Below are 18,513 nucleotides of genomic sequence, written 5' to 3'. Positions count from 1 at the left end.
CTTTTATTTGTTCATGCTTTTATTTGGCAAACCTTTATTTTGTTGTACTGTACTAGGTGCAGGCTTTTTACTATGGGTTGGGAATTCAACAGTGAAATAAGTCACAATCCCTCCTCTAAGGAGTTCACAGCATGGTGGGAAAGACAGACAAGTCATCACTAATTGGTACCCAGGACTCCAATCAGAGAATGAGGGCAGCAAAATGGTGGAGTGGGGCTCCCTAAACCTAGACTCTGGGGAGGGGCCTAGATTGGGTTTCATAGAGGACATGATGATGTCTTACTGAAGCTAGAGAGTCAGTAGGAAGTGACTTAGGTAAAAAGGCAAAGAAGAGGGAAATGTTCCAAGCAGAAAAGACAGTATGTGCAAAGGACCTCTGTGTAAAGAGCATTGACTTGGAGTCAAGTGTGACTTGTCATATAGCAGATCCTCCACTCACTGGCTGTGTATGTCTGGGCAAGTTCCTCTAGCTTTCTGACCTGTGCTGGCCATCTGTAAGAGAGGAGATAACCACATCGATCTTAAAGGACTGTTGAGTGTAAGAGTGATAGGTGCTCATCAAAGATCCCTTTTCTCTACAGGTAATTCTCACTCCTGTTCCTCCCATGACTGTCCAGGTGTCAGGACAAGATGTTTCAGCTTTGGAAACTTATTCTCTTGTGTGGCCTGCTCACTGGGACCTCAGCGTCTCTTCTTGAGGATCTCGGCAATGATGTTGTGAGCAAGCTGAAACCTGTTCTCGATAAAGGACTTGAGACCGTTGACAGTACACTTGGACGTGAGTCAGCAAGAGGCATGATCAGTGGCAACTAGGAGCTTGCCTCCTAAACACTATGCCTGTATTACCAAAGGCTGCCACCAGGGGCTGCTCTTTTTTTAAAAGTGTACAATCTATTCATTTAAAAGAAGTCATTTAAGTGGTAAAAAATGTTACCCCTTCTCACAATTTTGTATATCTAGGGTAAATTATTATTATTATTATTTTTGCTGGGTCAAAGGGTATGAACACTTTAATGACTCTCAATACATACTGCCATGCTCCTGCTTTGTATCCACTGTCAAAGGTATTCATCAGTTTCACTTTAAACAATGGTAGTAATATTATTACATCTTCTATGCCAAGTTAATTGATATAAAAACATACTTTGTTGTTCAATTTGAAGTTTGCTGTAGCCTGAACATTTTCCCCTGTTTGCTTACTATCTACATTTTGTTGTTTATTTCATTTGCCATAAAGGGGGCATTTATAATATTTTTATACATTAGGATAAACTTTTTATATATTATACATAATAATCCATTGCTCTAACATTTGAGACAAATACTTTTCCTGCTGTTTTCATTTTCACTGTGATTTGTTGGTTCTTTTTTCTTTTCTTTTTTTTTTTTAACATCTCCATTGGAGCACAATTGCCCCACAACGGCATGCCAGCCTCTGCTCCACAACAAAGTGAATCAGCCACACATATACACATGTCCCCGCATCTCCCCCTCTCCCACCCCCCCATCCACCCCTATAGGCTGCCACAAAGCACCGAGCCATTCCCCTGCGCCACAGGGCTGTCCCCCACCAGCCATCCACTCCACGCCTGGCAGTGCATATATGTCCATGCCACTGTCCCACCTCGTCCCAGCCTACCCCCCGACCCTGCATCCCCAAGCCCACCCTCCAGCAGGTCCGCATCCCCACTCCCGTCCTGCCCCCAGGCTCTTCTGATCACTCATTTTTTTCTTCCTTAGGCGCTGCTCTTTATGGGTGGTTTCCTGAGAGAGGTGGTGATTTGGTTCCTGGTTCATTCATTTTTAATTTTTCTAGAAACAAGCAATGCTTAAATAAATAAAACTTTACATATTATATCACGGTAAATTTTCTAATACATGCATAGGATAAATTCCTAAAAGTGACACTTCAAAAGTTCAAAAGGTATGCACATTTTAAATTATATTGGATATTGACAAATAATCCCCTATGTTAACATTTTCTCCAATAGTCTTTTTTTCTACTCCCTTGACAGCACTGGTATGGAAAACTTAAATATTTTGCCAGTCTCACAGATGAAAGGTTATAATTCATTTCACTTACCATTTCTCTAATTATGAAAGAATCTACATATTTTAACTCATATTTTATTTATATTTTTAGCATATTCTTCTGTTGGGTCATTCAATTAGCTCAGTAATTTGTATTAACTGATTGGAAATTGAGCCCTACTTAGCTTAGGTAGCTTTAAAACTACCTACCTTTCTACTTAATCATATCTCCTTTTAATTATGATTTCTTAAAAGAACGTGGCCTGCTTTTCATTTTCTGGAAACATTACCAGCACACTGACAAACATTCTTTATAGGAGAAACTAACTTCTGTACATGACTGCCTTTCAAACCTTGCCAGGGCTTAGGCAACTTTCAAAGATACAGAAGGGATCCACTCTCCAATTTCATTGCCGATAAAACTGAGCTCAGAAACAGAAGTGTCTGGATCAAGGTCACCTAGTTAGTTACAGGACCAGATGTAGTTTCCATCTCTGTTTGCGTCATTATAACTAGGTAGATAGATACTGTCCATTGCAGAGCCATGTTGCTGTACTATGATTACATATCTTGTCTTGTAGCCTTTTTTTTTCTCCTTGAGTGAGTTGTTGCCTTGTTGTTTCTTATTTGAATTATTTTCTGCAGATATATTCTTAATTCTTTTCAAATGTGCCATCCTACTTCTGCCATGCTATTTGCTCTATCAAATCCCTCTTTTCTCTGAAGATTCCCCTTTAGGACACTCTGTCCTCCTCCTCCTGTATGAATTATTGCTTTCTAGGCCTGCTGCGAAGCTGTCATCCAGGGACTCCTATTTGCCACTTTCATGAGTTGGAGCCATATTTTTTCCTTGATTCTAGATTTTCCATTTCTTAGTTTATTCTAAGTTTATTTTGTTTGTGTGAGCGTCTCATTAGAGCTTCACTACTAGAAGCTGATGTGCAATCAATATCTATTGCCTGGTCACTGGATCGATTGCTTTGTTGACGAATGATGAGTATATCTTAGTGTGAAGGCAGCATGGAAGGAACAAGGTCTCCTTAGCTGTGTGACTTTAGGCCCATTTCTTAACCTTTTGATCCTTTATTTCCTCATCTGAAAGTGCAGACAATAATAATATCTACTTTATGGGGTTGTTATAAAGATGAAATGAAATAACATAGGCACATGGTCTCATTTAGTATCTGGTGCATAGTAGCTGCTTCGTAAGTTGTGTATCACACTAAATGGAGATTGTTTCTACAGCTATCCTTCAGAAATTGAAGGCTGACTTGGAGGCGCTCCGGGAATCCACGTCTTGGCAGGAGGCCCAGCAGAAGATCCAGGAAGCTGAGAACTTGTTGGACAAAGTCCTTTCTAAAATTTTTCAAGTAGTGGAAAAGGTTATGGGGTGAGTCACTGCTTCATGGTAGAAATCTTTGTTCCAGGAAAAGAGAATACATATCTTTAGGGGACGTAAGATTAAGGTCAAAGACAGAAAGGTGAATAAACCTTGTGTGTCCCTGCAGAGCGGAAGTCGTCTGAGGCCAGCTCTACCAGAGTTTGGGTGAATTACAGGCAGGGCTGCAGGGCCTATCTGGGCATCTCATGGGTTTGGGCTTTCTCATTCTGTGATTTCAGGGTCAGGATGAAGGTTCTCTTTATCCTTACCTCTACCTGTTTGCTGGTGCCTAAAGCCACTTTTCCAAGGAAGAAGACTTGTCTTCTCTGAAAATAGCTGAGTATATATAGTCTGAATGCCGTCAGGAGAGAGGAAACCAGAATTCACAATACATAGGTGGCTCCACACATGAAGTTCTGGAGTCCACCAGTTCTGGGTTCAAATTCTGACTGTACATAAAAGAGAATGAAATAATGCCACTTACAGCAACGTGGATGGACCTAGAGATGAACATACTAAGTGAAGGAAGTCAGAGAAAGGCAAATGTCATATGATATCACTTATATGTGGAATCTAAAATATGACATAAATGAACTTATTTACAAAACAGAAACAGACTCACCGACCTCGAAAACAAACTTATGGTTACCAAAGGGGAAAGCGCTGTGGGGGGATAAATTAGGAGTTTGGGATTAACATATACACACTACTATATATAAAATAGATAACCCACAAGGACCTCCTGCATAGCATAGGGAACTCCACTCAATATTTTGTAATTACCTATAAGAGGAAAGAATCTGAAATAAAATATATACCTCTATCTACCTCTATCTATCTCTGTATCTATATCTGAATCACTTTGCGGTACACCTGAAACCAAGACAACATTGTAAAGCAACTATACTTCAATTAAAAAAAAATTCTGGCTGTGGCATGTATTTACCCTTGGAGTCTTGGGGGAAACTACATTTGTCTGAATCTCAGTATGCCACGCCATCCAATGGAGAGATTCAAACCTCTGAACAGGGCTCTCATGAAGACCAAAGCAGGCAAAGTCAGCGAGGCTCGTATGCGCATCACGATGCTGGCATCGTGAGAAGCGCCCAGCAATGGCTGTCATGAGGAGTGACAAGGGTGAACTGTGGTTTTTGCACAGGTTGAAAATCAGTAATGTCCACATCCTGGATATCAAATCTGAAGTGACTCCTGATGGCAAAGGCGCTAGCCTGAGTATCCCCATCACCACGAACGTCACCCTGACCCTATGAGTAGGCATTAGAATCTGAGGTTTTGGAGAGGCAGTGCGGCATGGCCGATGGATCTCCAATCTGGAATCAGAGACAGAGACAGGAAGATGAGGATGTGTAGAAGAGTCTTTATAAATGAACTGCACTATGATTTCATCATTCATTACCTGTGAGGTCTTGGGATAGTTACTTAACTTCCCTATACCAGGTACCAGTACCAATAATAATACTTTTCCCTCATGGTATTGGTGTAATGATTCAAAGGATCAATCCATGTAAAATAGTTTTTTGGAAACACCTAACACAGAATTTGTGCTCAATAAATGTTAACTATTATTTTTATTTTAATTATCAGTGTGATACTGTATAGAAATATCACATGAACCAAACCCATGTGGCCAGGTGAATAAACTCCTAACGTAAAAAAGTAGATTCCATAAAGAAAATAGACCATATTGACATTATCCATAGACATCCCATATAATGTCCACACAGATGGATGAACTCAAGTGGGCAGTGTGAATGGACTTCTAGACCTCTGTTCACTGTGAATCTTATTTCCTGCAGGCCTCTGTTGGGTGAGCTTGTCGACCTGGGCCTCCAGACTAGCGTCAGCATTGAAACTGATGCCAAGACTGGTGTCTCCACAGTGATCGTGGAAAAATGCACCAACGACCCAGCCAACATCTCACTCACCTTCCCGGACAGGTCAGGCCCACCCATCTCAGCAGAGCAGGGCTCCCAGAGGAGTTGGGACCCCTAATTTCAACCTTATTCCTGTACCTGGGAGGGAGCATCGTATGGTGAAAAGGAGTTCAGACTCTTGTGTCAAGTTTGCTTTGCCACTAACTTGTGGCTTTGTAACCAATTTAGCCTCTCTAAGCTTCAGTTTTCACATCTGTAAACTGAGGATGATAATAATACCTAATTCATAGGTACTGTGCTGACCAAATGAGAAAATGCAAGTGTTTAGCATTCAGCCTGGCACATACTAAACTCTCAGTAATAATAATATCCATGCTGACTTTCTGTCTCTTTGTTCTTCCCATTACTGAGACACGAGTGTTGACCTCTCCAAACATAACTGTGAATTTGCCTATTTCACCTTTCAGCTTTATCCGTTTTTGCTTTATACTTTTTGAAGCTCTGTTGTTAGGTGCATGCACATTTAGCATTGCTATATCTTCTTGAAAAACTGACCCTTTTGTTATTATATAATGTCCCTTAATAATAATAAAACAATAATAATAATAAACTGTGTTTACCTTCTTGCCTCCAGTTAGGAGGGAGAAAGAGGAGTAAATACTTAACATGGACTCTAATCTCAGATTTCCCCAAATCATCCTCAACCCACTGGAAAATTCCCAAAATGAGATCTTGAAAACATAATCCTCTCCATTTAAATCACTGATCTCTGGTAACCCACAAAATCTACATCTTAAACTGTGTGCTTGAAAGAGCATGTGTAGCCCAGGGAAGAGGGTGGAGGGAGAAAGGCTGACTCTGGTCATGGCTGAGAGAGGAAAAGTGGTCTGGAACTGAAGGTTGCCTTCAGGGGGAGGGGGGAAGGTTGCCTCTGGCAGGAAACAAGGCTGAGCCATGAGCGAAAGTCAATCCATCCTACCCCAGCAAGGAATCTGATCACACATTGCCTAAAGACCCCCCAAAACCAAAGAAAGGCTCCACGGCCTATTATTGCTTGGAAAGACTGAGGTGTAAGTCCGAATGCCTGAGCCCTGGTGGATACACCCTTGCCCATAGTCCCAGGGAATTCATCCTGCCCTCTGGGTCCCAGTGTCCATATCTGTAAAATGGCATTCCACTCCGCTGCTCCAAATTCTCTCAGGGCTTTTCTCTCCACTTTGGGTGGAATCCCAAGCCCTCCTCAGGGCCATCTAGGCACTGCTTGGTCTGGATCGACCCTCATGTCCCTGTGCTCTCCCCTTTGCCCACTCTGCCCTGGACATGCTAGCTTTTGCTCTGTGCCTCCGACAAACTTCTTCCCACCTCAAAACCTGTGCACGGGCTGCTCTGGCGACATAGAACACCTTTTCCCCCAAGCCATCTCAATGTACATCTCATTCTTCAGGGTCTAAAACAAAGTTTCTCTTATTCTCTCTTATAAGAATCTACTCTTGCCCTTCTGAGTTCTTGTCACAAGTTTTCATTATATATTTAATTGTATGTTTCCTTCATTTATTCCTTTAGCCAAAAATGTGTTACACATCTGCTATGTGCCAGGCAGCCACCATTCTGAGCTCTGGAGAATGTACTGGTGACAGCAGACAAGGAACTTTTCTCATGGAGCTTATTCTCTGGAGGGAAAGGCAGACAGATGAGCATTCAGTACACTAATAAAGAGCCCACAAGGAAAGTGTCACATTGCAATGATCCCTGCGCAGAGCAGCACACTTAACAGGGCACTATGATACAAAGCCCTCCCTTAGACAAGCAGTCACGGAGGGCTGCTCTGAGGAGGTGACAGTTATGCTGAGAGCTGCAGGTGGGAAGGAGCCAGACTTAGCCAAACTTGTTTAATATACTATTTAGGTACCAGTTTAGGAGGTGCTTGTGCTTTGCTCATCCCTGTGTCCCCAGTCTCGCTTGGTTTCTGGCACATAGTTGGTGCTCTATAGATATGTATTGAATGAATGAATGAATGGATAGATGGATAGATGGATGGATGGATAGATGAATGGATGGATGGATGAATGGATAAGGTCTCAGGGTTGTGATGAGACTCATGGGGTATTGGGGTGAGCTGCTGATCAGACATGGGGCTCTAAGTGATGATACCCCTGGATAGAGGCTCAAGTCACCTGACTTCAAGGTGCTCCACCATCTTCCACCCTCTTCCCACTTCTCCTGCTTGGCTGCTCTGCCAACTTCACTGAGTTTTATCAGTTTCCTCCCTTTTCCAGCCCCATTGGACTGGTCAATGAAGCTGTGAACACTGTGGTCAAACTCATGAGAAAGACAGTGTCCCTTGTGGTGCAGTAAGAGGTGAGTCCCCAACTTCTGCAGGCCCAGAGCCAGGCCTGCTGGGGGACAGGTGTGACATTCCCTGGCCTGGCAGCGGGAGGAGGGGAGCAGGGGCCTGACATTAGCTGAAATCACTGGGTCCCACATTTGAACCATTTGCCATACCCATGTACTGCCAGTAGACCTTCTAGCTAATATTTTCTTTAATCAACACAATTTTACTTAAATTTATTGAAATACATTTATTTTTAAAAGGAAACTTTATATCACTATCATAAATAGAAATTAATATCACATCATATAATTTAAAAATAAGCACAGAAGAAGTAGAACTATCACTGTTTGCAGATGACATGATGCTATACATAGAGAATCTTAAAGATGCTACCAGAAAACTACTAGAGCTAATCAATGAATTTGGTAGAGTAGCAGGATACAAAATTAATGCACAGAAATCTCTTGTATTCCTATAAACTAATGATGAAAAATCTGAAAGAGAAATTAAGGAAACACTCCCATTTACCATTGCAACAAAAAGAATAAAATACCTAGGAATAAACCTACCTAAGGAGACAAAAGACCTGTATGCAGAAAACTATAAGACACTGATGAAAGAAATTAAAGATGATACAAACAGATGGCGAGATATACCATGTTCTTGGATTAGAAGAATCAACATTGTGAAAATGACTATACTACCCAAAGCAATATACAGGTTCAGTGCAGTCCCTATCAAACTACCACTGGCATTTTTCACAGAACTAGAACAAAAAATTGCACAATTTGTATGGAAACACAAAAGACCCCAAATAGCCAAAGCAATCTTGAGAAAGGAAAACAGAGCTGGAGGAATCAGACTCCTGGACTTCAGACTATACTACAAACCTACAGTAATTAAGACAGTATGGTACTGGCACAAAAACAGAAATATAGATCAATGGAACAGGGTAGAAAGCCCACGCACATATGGTCACCTTACCTTTGATAAAGGAGGCAAGAGTATACAATGGAGAAAAGACAGCCTCTTCAATAAGTGGTGCTGGGAAAAATGGACAGATACAGGTAAAACAATGAAATTAGAACACTTCCTAACACCATACACAAAAATAAACTCAAAATGGATTAAAGACCTAAATGTAAGACCAGACACTATAAAACTCTTAGAGGAAAACATAGGCATAACGCTCTATGACATAAATCACAGCAAGATCCTTTTTGACCCACCTCCTAGAGAAATGGAAAGCAGAAACTAACACACCATTGTAAAGCAATTATACCCCAATAAAGATGTTAAAAAATAAATAAATAAAAATTAAAAAAAAATAAATAAACAAATGGGACCTAATGAAACTTAAAAGCTTTTGCACAGCAAAGGAAACCATAAACAAGACAAAAAGACAACCCTCAGCATGGGAGAAAATATTTACAAATGAAGCAATTGACAAAGGATTAATCTCCAAAATATACAAGCAGCTCATGTAGCTCAATATCAAAAAAACAAACAACCCAATCCAAAAATGGGCAGAAGACCTAAATAGACATTTCTCCAAAGAAGATACACAGATGGCCAACAAACACATGCAAGGATGCTTGACATCACTAATCATTAGAGAAATGCAAATCAAAACTACAATGAGGTATCACCTCACACCAGTCAGAATGGCCATCATCAAAAAATCTACAAACCATAAATGCTGGAGAGGGTGTGGAGAAAAGGGAACCCTCTCGCACTGTTGGTGGGAATGTAAATTAATACAGCCACTATGGAGAACAGTATGGAGGTTCCTTAAAAAACTAAAAATAGGGCTTCCCTGGTGGCGCAGTGGTTGAGGGTCCGCCTGCCAATGCAGGGGACGCAGGCTCGTGTCCCGGTCCAGGAGGATCCCGCATGCCGTGGAGCGGCTGGGCCCATGGGCCATGGCCGCTGGGCCTGCGCGTCCAGAGCCTGTGCTCCGCAGCGGGAGGGGCCACAACAGTGAGAGGCCCGCGTACTGCCAAAAAAAAAAAAACTAACTAAAAATAGAACTACCATATGACCCAGCAATCCCACTACTGGGCATAAACCCTGAGAAAACCATAACAGTGTTGTACTCAAAAAGAGTCATGTACCACAGTGTTCACTGCAGCACTATTTCCAATAGCCAGGACATGGAAGCAACCTAAGTGTCCATCAACAGATGAATGGATAAAGATGTGGCACATATATACAATGGAATATTACCCAGCCATAAAAAGAAACGAAATTGAGTTATTTGTAGTGAGGTGGATGGGCCTAGAGTCTGTCATACAGAGTGAAGTAAGTCAGAAAGAGAAAAATCAATGCTGTACGCTAACACATATATATGGAATCTAAAAAAAAAAAAAAGGTTCTAATGAACCTAGGGATAGGACAGGAATAAAGACACAGACGTGGAGAATGGACTTGAGGACACAGGGAGGGGGAAGGGTAAGCTGGGACGAAGTGAGAGAGTAACACTGACATACATACACTACCAAATGTAAAATAGATAGCTCGTGGGAAGCAGCTGCATAGCACAGGGAGATCAGCTCGGTGCTTTGCGACCACCTAGAGGGGTGGGATAAGGAGTGTGGGAGGGAGACACAAGAGGGAGGGGATATGGGGATATACGTATGCATATAGCTGATTCACTTTGTTATACAGCAGAAACTAACGCAACACTGTAAAGCAATTATATTCCAATAAAGATGCTAAAAAAGAAGATTCATACCCTTTGTATATGTCTCAGTCCATTCGGGCCACTATAACAAGATACCATAGACTGGGTGGCATGTAAATAACAGAAATTTATTTCTCACAGTTCTGCAGACTGGGAAGCCCGAGATCAAGGAAACGGCAGATTCAGGGTCTGCTGAGGCTTCGCTTCCTGGTTCATAGATGGCCATCTTTTGCTCTGGGGTCTCCTTTATAAGGGCACTCATCCTGCAAACTTCATGATCTAATCAACTCCCAAAGGCCCCACGTCCAAATGCCATCACATTGAAGGTTAGGTTTCAACATACGAATTTCAGGGGGACACAAAAATTCCATTTATAACAGTATTCACTCACATTGTCCATGCACGTGCCTTTTCCCCAGACCCATCCAATATCCCTGATCATCCAATATTGTTCCTTCCAGTCCTTTTGACCAAGGAGCCCTTCATCACTGCCCACAAGCCCATGTCTAGCCTCACCTCAGGCCACTTCTCTCTCTGCACAGAGTAGATGACAGACGCGCTGCCCAAAGCTCTGCCCAGAGAGATGATTCGGTCGCCTTTTTGGGCCCCTCACGAGTGGAGCTGTAGTGCTGCAGCAGACCATTTTCCTCTTATACCAGCATACCAAGCTGACCCATCCAGGAATCAAATTCCAGATTTTTTCTCTTCTGTTGGCTGGTCAGAGGAAACCTCCATGAGGCCATAGATGTTAGTTGAGGAAGAGGTGCCAGTGCAACAGTGAAGGGTGACATGGCGTCTGGGCCACCTGCTTGTGCACCTTATTTGTGCCCTCTGAACTGCTCAGGCCTAATCCTGGATATGACATTTCCAATGTATGCTGGGTTGCTCCTGGGCCCACCTGATTTTTGGGCTTATTTTCTGGGTCTGGCTGTACCCAACTCATGAGAAGTAGTTCTGGCCTCATGGTTATTTGATAGCCATGGTCAGACACAAGGGTCTACCTACCAGGTGCTGGTATCAAGCTAGGCGCTCTTTTCCAAATGATGTATAGTTCTCTGCAGCAGATGGCATGGCTTTGTTCTAGAACTCCAAGGGGTATGTGCTGTGATTTTTCTACTGGGGTTTGACAAAGGCTCCACGTGTTACTATTTCCTATCACAAATGCTTCCTATCACAAATGCACGGAATTTACAACTTTGCTTTGTTTTTGCTTTGTTTTGTTTCACAGTTATTTTAGCTATTCTAAGTCCTTAACATTTCCATGCAAATTTTAAGAATCACCTTATCAATTTCTACAAAATCTTGCAGGGATTTTTATGGGTATTTCATTGAGTCCATAGATCAATTTGGAGGAGAAAAGACTTCTTAACAATATTAAGTCTTCCAAAAGAATATATCTCTCCATTTATTTAGACCTTTAAAAATTCCTCTCAGCAGTATTTTGTAGTTTTCAGTGTACAGATCTTATACATCCTTTGTCATATTATTCCAAAGTATTTAATATTTTTTATGTTATCAATATGACATTGTTTTAATTTCAATTTCCAATTGTTCATGGCTAGTATATAGAAATGTAGTTGACTTTGTTTCTCGATCTTGTATCCTGTTAATTTTGCTAAACTCACATGTTAATTCTAGTAACTTTTTTGTAGAGTTCATCAAACTTTCTATGTAGATGGTCATATCATCTGTGAATAAATATAGTTTATGTCTGTCTTTCCAATCCAGGTTTTAATTTCCTTTTCTTATCTATGTAGAACCTCCAGAACAATGTTGAATAGAAGTGAGAGCAGACATCCTTGTCTTGTTCCTGAAACTAGAGGGCAAACATTCAGTCTTTTACTATTAACTATGATGTTAGTTGTAGGTTTTGTGTAGACGCCCTTTATCAGGTTGAGGAAGCTCCCTTCTATTCCTAGCTTGATGAAAGTTTTTAATCAAAGTTAGATGTTGGAGATCTATCAAATGCTTTTTCTGCATCTATTGAGATGATCAAGCAATGTTTTTTAGTTTGTTAATATGATAATTTTCAAATGCTAAACCAACTTTTCATTCTTGAGATAAACCCCCATATAGTCATGATGTATTATCCTTTTTATACATTGCCATATTTAAATCACTGAAATTTTGAGGGTGTTTGTCACTGTGTTCATAATGAATATTGGTCTGTATTGGTCTTAGTTTGGTTTTGGTAGTAGGGTAAGGCTGGCCTCACAGAAGAACTTGATAAGTATTCCCTTCTCTTCAACTTTCTGGAATAGCTTTGGTATAATGTGGTGTTTGGTGATGACACCATATCGGCCTAGATCTTTCTGTGTGATAAGGATTTTTCTACAAATCCAATTTCTGTAACAGGTACAGAGCTTTTCAGATCATCTATTTCTTCTTAAGAAGCTTTGGTAGTTTGTGTCTTTCAAGGAATTTGTTCCTTTTGTCTAAGTTATAGAACTTATTGCCATAAAGCTACTCATAATATTTCCTTATTATCCTTTTAATACCTGTAAAGTCTGTAATGCTGTCACCCCTCTCATTCCTGATATTGGTCATTTGTGTCTTCTCTCTCTCTTTCCTAATCTCCCTACCTAGAGTTTTTTCAATTTTATTTATCTTCTAAGAGAAACAGGTTTTGATTTTGTTGGTTTTCTCTATTGGTTTTCCATGTTTATTTCATTAGTTTCTACTTTGATCTTTATTACTTCCTTGCTTCTAATTGCTTTGGGTTTAGTTGACTTTTTCTAAATTCTTACAAGGATGCCAAGTCTGATGTGTGTGGTAAGGACCCAAGCGAATTCCCTCCTTTCCACTGGCTGACATTTAAGGCTGACATTGTGGCCCTGAATGGCTGGTCCTTGTGGATGACCCGCCTTCCCCCTTTCCTCCTGAGAACACCTCTGCTAGGCAGGACCCTGAGCTGGATGGAGCCAGCTTCTGCCCCCTTGTGGTCCAGAGTGTTCACGGTTGTGGTGAGACCTGCAGTCTTCACTCCCCTGGAGCATCAACTCCAGTTCATTGAAAATCTTTGATATTTGCCATGCGTGTCCTATGGGGTCTTTAGCGGCCCCTGTAGAATTACAAGAGGAAATGCCACTGGACAAGGCTGGCTCACAGGGCCTGGGACGAAGGGCGAGGACTGTGAGTGAATTTATCCAGAGACAAGATAGAGCCTACTAGAGCCAGACACCTCCACACTTACAGGTGTGGGTCCTTGGGCAAGTGACCCCATCTCTCTGTGTCTCAGGCTTTGCATCTGTAAAATGGGGCAGTAACAATGGAAGCCTCGAGGGTTATTGGGAGGATTGATTAATTACTTTAATGAACCTACAAAGAATGCTTAGAGCAGAGGCCGGCCCACAGTCAGGCTCGATGAGTCTGCTCTTGTTACTCTTCCTGCCTCTCCTTGCAATGCCTGTGGGAGCTGTGGGCTGGTGTTGGGGGGCAGAGTGGGGTGTGGGATGGGGAGGTTGATGGGGAATGAGTCACAGCTCCTCTGATGTTCCTCCTGTGGGCCTGGCTGCCTGGCTCCTGCCCCAGCCCCACCTCACCCAGCTGGGTGACTTTAGGGATTTTACTCAACCTCTCTGTGCCTCTGCAAAGGGAGGCCAATAATAACGGTACCTAGCTCAGAGGGCTGTGTGGAGGATTAAATAAACGATTACAAGCAAAGCGCTTAGACTGCCCCTCAAGCACAGTTAGTGCTCAACAAATGTTTACTAGTATCATCACTCTTATTTCAGCTAAGGAGGCCTCGTGCTCCACGTACAGCGGGATTGCCTAGAAGCTTATCCCCAGGTCCCACTTCCAGGAAGACTCTGACTTCATTGCTCAGGGGTGGCCTAGGAATCTGCATTTTACAAGTTCACCCATTCCCCCCAAAAGTACTACAATGCTCCCAGAAACCCAAGCTCTTCCACTTTCCTGTCCCCCTCTCCAGGCCACCCCAGAACCCAGAAGAGTCACCATCGTCATCTTTTGTCAAACCTAATATTCCACTCAGAAAGGGCCCTACCCCCACTTTTAGGGAAATTTGACTTTGGGTTAAAGTTCCAGTATTTAGTCTTCCATGACTGTAAAATGTGTCCATTTCTACAAAGAATGGGATACATGAATAATAGATCCTGTTCCTTAGACGAATGATTCTCCGGGCTATTCCAGACCCTACTGATTCAGGTGCAGGAATCTGCATATTACCCACTCTACTGCCCCCTGGAGTGTGAGGACCTCTGCTTTGGGGAACTACAACTGCCTTAGAGCCCAAGGAGAGGAGGAAGTGGCCACTCCCAATGGCCATGGGAGGACGCTCATGAACAAAAGCCTGCACCGCCCTCGTTCTGCCAGGGGAGGTGGCTGTCTCCTTACACCCCTGGGGGTCCCTCCCTGGAGCCATGGACGTGAGCCAGGGCCTCTTCGGGGCACATGGCTGCTGACTTCTCACCCCCGGTCCCATCCACACCTAGTTCCTTTGTTCCTCCAACCTGCTGAGCCTTTGCCCACGCCAGGGACTTTCCCTGCGGTTCCACCTGCCAGGTGTGCCCCCCTACACCTGCACCCAAGGCCAGCTCCATCTCCTCCTGGGCCCAGCTCAGATGTCACTTCTCTGGAGACCTTCCCTAACCCTTTTCTAAAGTGGCCTCCCTGCAATTCCCAATTTCACCTCACTTTTCCCCCCTCAATACAATTTGTAATTATTTCACGTATTGTTCTCCTTCTCTCACCAGACCATAAGCTGCTGCAGAAGCAGGGATTCTGTTGTTGCCCAGAGCCAAGCACAGTGCCTGGCACATAGTGGGCCCACAGGGGATATTGGTTGACTGGACAAGTGAATGCTCCTCCAAGTCAAACTCCTGGAAAGCCAATTACCCAGAGGAGCAGGGGTTTTAGCCAGTGTGAGTGGGCACACCTTAAGAGGACCACAGAAATCCTGCTACTGTGAACACCATTTTTAAACCAGGTACATATATGTTTATCATCACAAACCCAAGTTTTCATCACATTTTCAAAATGCTTCCCAAAAATGTAAAGAAGCTTGTTCTAAGGTAAGTTCTTTGAAATAGTACAGGAGATTGCTAATGGGTGAGGTTTGGGGTGTCTAGCATCTCCCTCTCCCAAAGGAAATAGCATCTCACCACTCTGGGGTGGCAGCCCCTCAGGCTCATGTCCCCTCATGTGTGGCTGGAGGGTGCAATGAGATCCCACACAGAGTAGGCTTAGCACAGTGAATGAGGCCACCAGGTAAATATCGGCATCACCAACCTGAGAAGCAGCTGCTTACACAGGAGCAGAGCATCCCTCCAGGGCGCTCCTCTCTGGGAGCACCAGTGGCGGACAGGGCCGGGAAAACACCCAGCTAACTTATAGCCTTTCTTTTAAATAGCTGCTCAAGCTCTACCTCCTCAGGGACGTCTTTTCTCTGCTTACCCCGATCCCCAACTATCAGGTCTCCCCTCACTGCGTCCTTGCTTAGCTCCCCCCGCCCCCCACCTCTGCTCCGCAGCAGAGCCATGCTTCATAACCACATGCTCCTGGCAGGGAGAGATGCAGACGCGTGTGAGCTCCAGGAGGACGAGGAACCTGCCTGGCTGCTCAGAGCCCATGGTGCCTGACACTTAGCACTCACTGTCTTTAGCTGCTTTATTTGTTTTTTTCGGGTTTTTTTGTTTTGGGCTGCGTGGGGTCTTCGTTGCGGTGCACAGGCTTCTCACTGCAGTGGTTTCTCTTGTTGTGGAGCATGGGCTCTAGGTGCGCGGGCTTCAGTAGTTGTGGCACGTGGGCTCAGCAGTTGTGGCTCGTGGGCTCTAGACCGCAGCCTCAGTAGTTACGGCGCACGGGCTTAGCTGCTCCGCGACATGTAGGATCTTCCCAGACCAGGGCTCGAACCCGTGTCCCCTGCCTTGGCAGGCGGATTCTTCACCACTGGGCCACCAGGGAAGTCCCACTTTATTTGTTTGTTGAATGAACAAGAGCAAAGCCTACCATCTGATTGGACGTCTGCAAGCTCCCTCCAGGCACTGAAACCATCACAGCGCCCCCAGTTGTAATTCCTGCTAGAATTGCCAAAACAGCCGTACTCTCATTTGCGGATGTGCTCAGGAGAGGTGGCTCCTTGACAGGTTGTGCACTTTCAGTGTCCTGGGCACCATCTCTAGGCTAATCATACTTGGTGTCGTTCACTCCACCAGCTTCCCTGGTTTACAGGTAACGAAGCTGAGGCTCAGAGAGGTGAGAGTGACGATGACAGCAATCATAGCAACAAGGTTTTTGAGCATTGCTATGCATGATTCTCTTTAAGTCTCACTACAGCCCCACACTATTATCCAGACTCAGGGGGCAAATCCTGGCTTTCCCTCCTGAGTCTGCCAGGAGGGAAAGCCAGGATGTGCACCCTGGTCTGTGTGACTCAGAATCCCACGCTCTTAACTGCGTGTGATTATACATTAAGCTGTCTTCAAATCCGGGGCTCACCCATGAGCCGTGCTTCCTGCTCCCTTGTCATGCACCAGAACCATAAATCTACACCCTACACGTCATCGTTTCTTTACACTCAGTGGCCCTGAGAACCACAGCCTGTGATGAGGTGGGGCTGACAACCCCCCCACCCCCAGTTCAGCTCTCCAAAGAGCCAAGGACAACAGTGACCACTCTTCTCCAATTTTCTTGACAAAAAAAATAACAAAATCCCTACTGGTTACACAAGACCAGGAAGACTAGAAAAGTACATTTAAAGTAACTGATATTCTACAAACATTCCCAAGGTGGGCATGAACACTGAGAGAGGACCTCAGATCGGGAAAGCCATCACCCTGAACTAATGTTTTTGATTTACGAGACCAGAAGTGAAGTGTCCAAGGATGGCCCGGGGCTTCTGGGAAATTCGCACAAGACCCTGCATGTCCCCCGCATCTTGGGGGGAGAGGACAAGAAGGGGAAAGAGCCTTTGTCTCAGAGCTCACGGCAGCTGAATTGTCGGGCCCAGACTTCCAAGGTCTGTGCAGCTGCAGGAGAGCAGAGGAGGGACAGAGTGGTAGGAGGTGAGATGAGAGAGGACACCAGAGACCCTGCAGGCTCTGAGAGGCATTGCACAGATTTCAGCTTTCGCTCTGTGTGCGGTGGGAAATTTTGGAGGGTTTTGAGCAGAGGAGTGCCATGGTCTGATTTATGTCTTAAAATGATTTCTCAGGCAGCCATATGCAAAAGAGATTGTAGTTGGGCCAGGGAAGAAGCTGGGACACCAGGTAGGACACCCCTGCAATAACTCAGGCCAAGATGATGGCAGCTGAGGAGGAGTGGTTAGATGTGGTCAGATCCTGGAAGTGTTGACAGGACTTCCTGACAGATGGGTCATGGGAGATGAGGAAAGAGTGAGTCAAGGGGGACTCCAAGGGCTGTGGCCGGAGCAACTGTGTGGATTGGGATGCCACGTCTTGAGATGGTGAGGAGAGGGGATTTGAACTGAATTCTTAATGACCCTGCAACCCAGAGCAACAAGATAAACCTAATGCTTTGGCTTCAAGTCTCTCTGTCCCCTCCCTGTAAATCTTATCCACAAACCATCCATCCGTCCAATTATTCATTCATTCATTTGTATCACTTAATAAACATCACTGGTAACTACCATGTGGTAAACATGGGAGGCACTGGACACAGGAGGATTAATTAAATTCACACCCTGCACTCCAGAAACATATAATTTAGTGGGGGATTCAGAGACCAGCCATCCTGTTTTATGTATTCAGTCATCTGGTCCCTCAACAATCATCAGCACTTAATTTCTCACGAGTAAGCATTGAGATAGGCATTGCAGATGATCCTGCCCTTAAGAAAGTCCTAGTCCAATTGGAAAGCCTGAGATTAACCATCCTTGCCCATTCATTCATTCATTCATTCACCGAAGAGTCACCGACATCCACCTTGTGCTGGTCTGGGAGAGGTTTCCCACTGGATGACCCAACAGTGGGGTCTATCGGGTGTCTCTAAGCAACAAGGCTTCCGTCTGGATCCCTGGCCTCCCCACAGGGTTCCACCTGCTGCCCTCACCATGTGAGCAAGCCCCAGTGGCAGCTGCCAGAGCCCATCACGACACCTCCCCACAGCATGCTGGGGGCTAACTTCGGTCCATCCATCCAGGTGGCCACCCTTGCAGCCATCCACGTGGGTACCATCTGACCTTTCTTAATACCCACACGTCCAAGAACCC

At 44.1% G+C, this 18,513-nt stretch overlaps 1 protein-coding gene across 1 annotated transcript; it reads left to right on the top strand.

Annotated features, from left to right (window-relative positions):
* The first annotated feature begins 630 nt into the window (after positions 1-630).
* Positions 631-18,482, top strand: BPIFA2 (BPI fold containing family A member 2). Its single transcript, XM_060123894.1, is given in 6 exon segments — positions 631-766; positions 3,277-3,421; positions 4,572-4,679; positions 5,230-5,370; positions 7,584-7,665; positions 18,333-18,482. Coding segments are annotated over 6 exon segments (762 nt in total).
* Positions 18,483-18,513: the final 31 nt, after the last annotated feature.

Source organism: Lagenorhynchus albirostris, chromosome 15 (genome assembly GCF_949774975.1).
Source record: "Lagenorhynchus albirostris chromosome 15, mLagAlb1.1, whole genome shotgun sequence".
In the NCBI taxonomy this organism is placed as follows: domain Eukaryota; kingdom Metazoa; phylum Chordata; class Mammalia; order Artiodactyla; family Delphinidae; genus Lagenorhynchus; species Lagenorhynchus albirostris.
The sequence above is the reverse complement of the archived record's forward strand: the minus strand, read 5'-3'. Positions and strand labels throughout refer to the sequence as shown.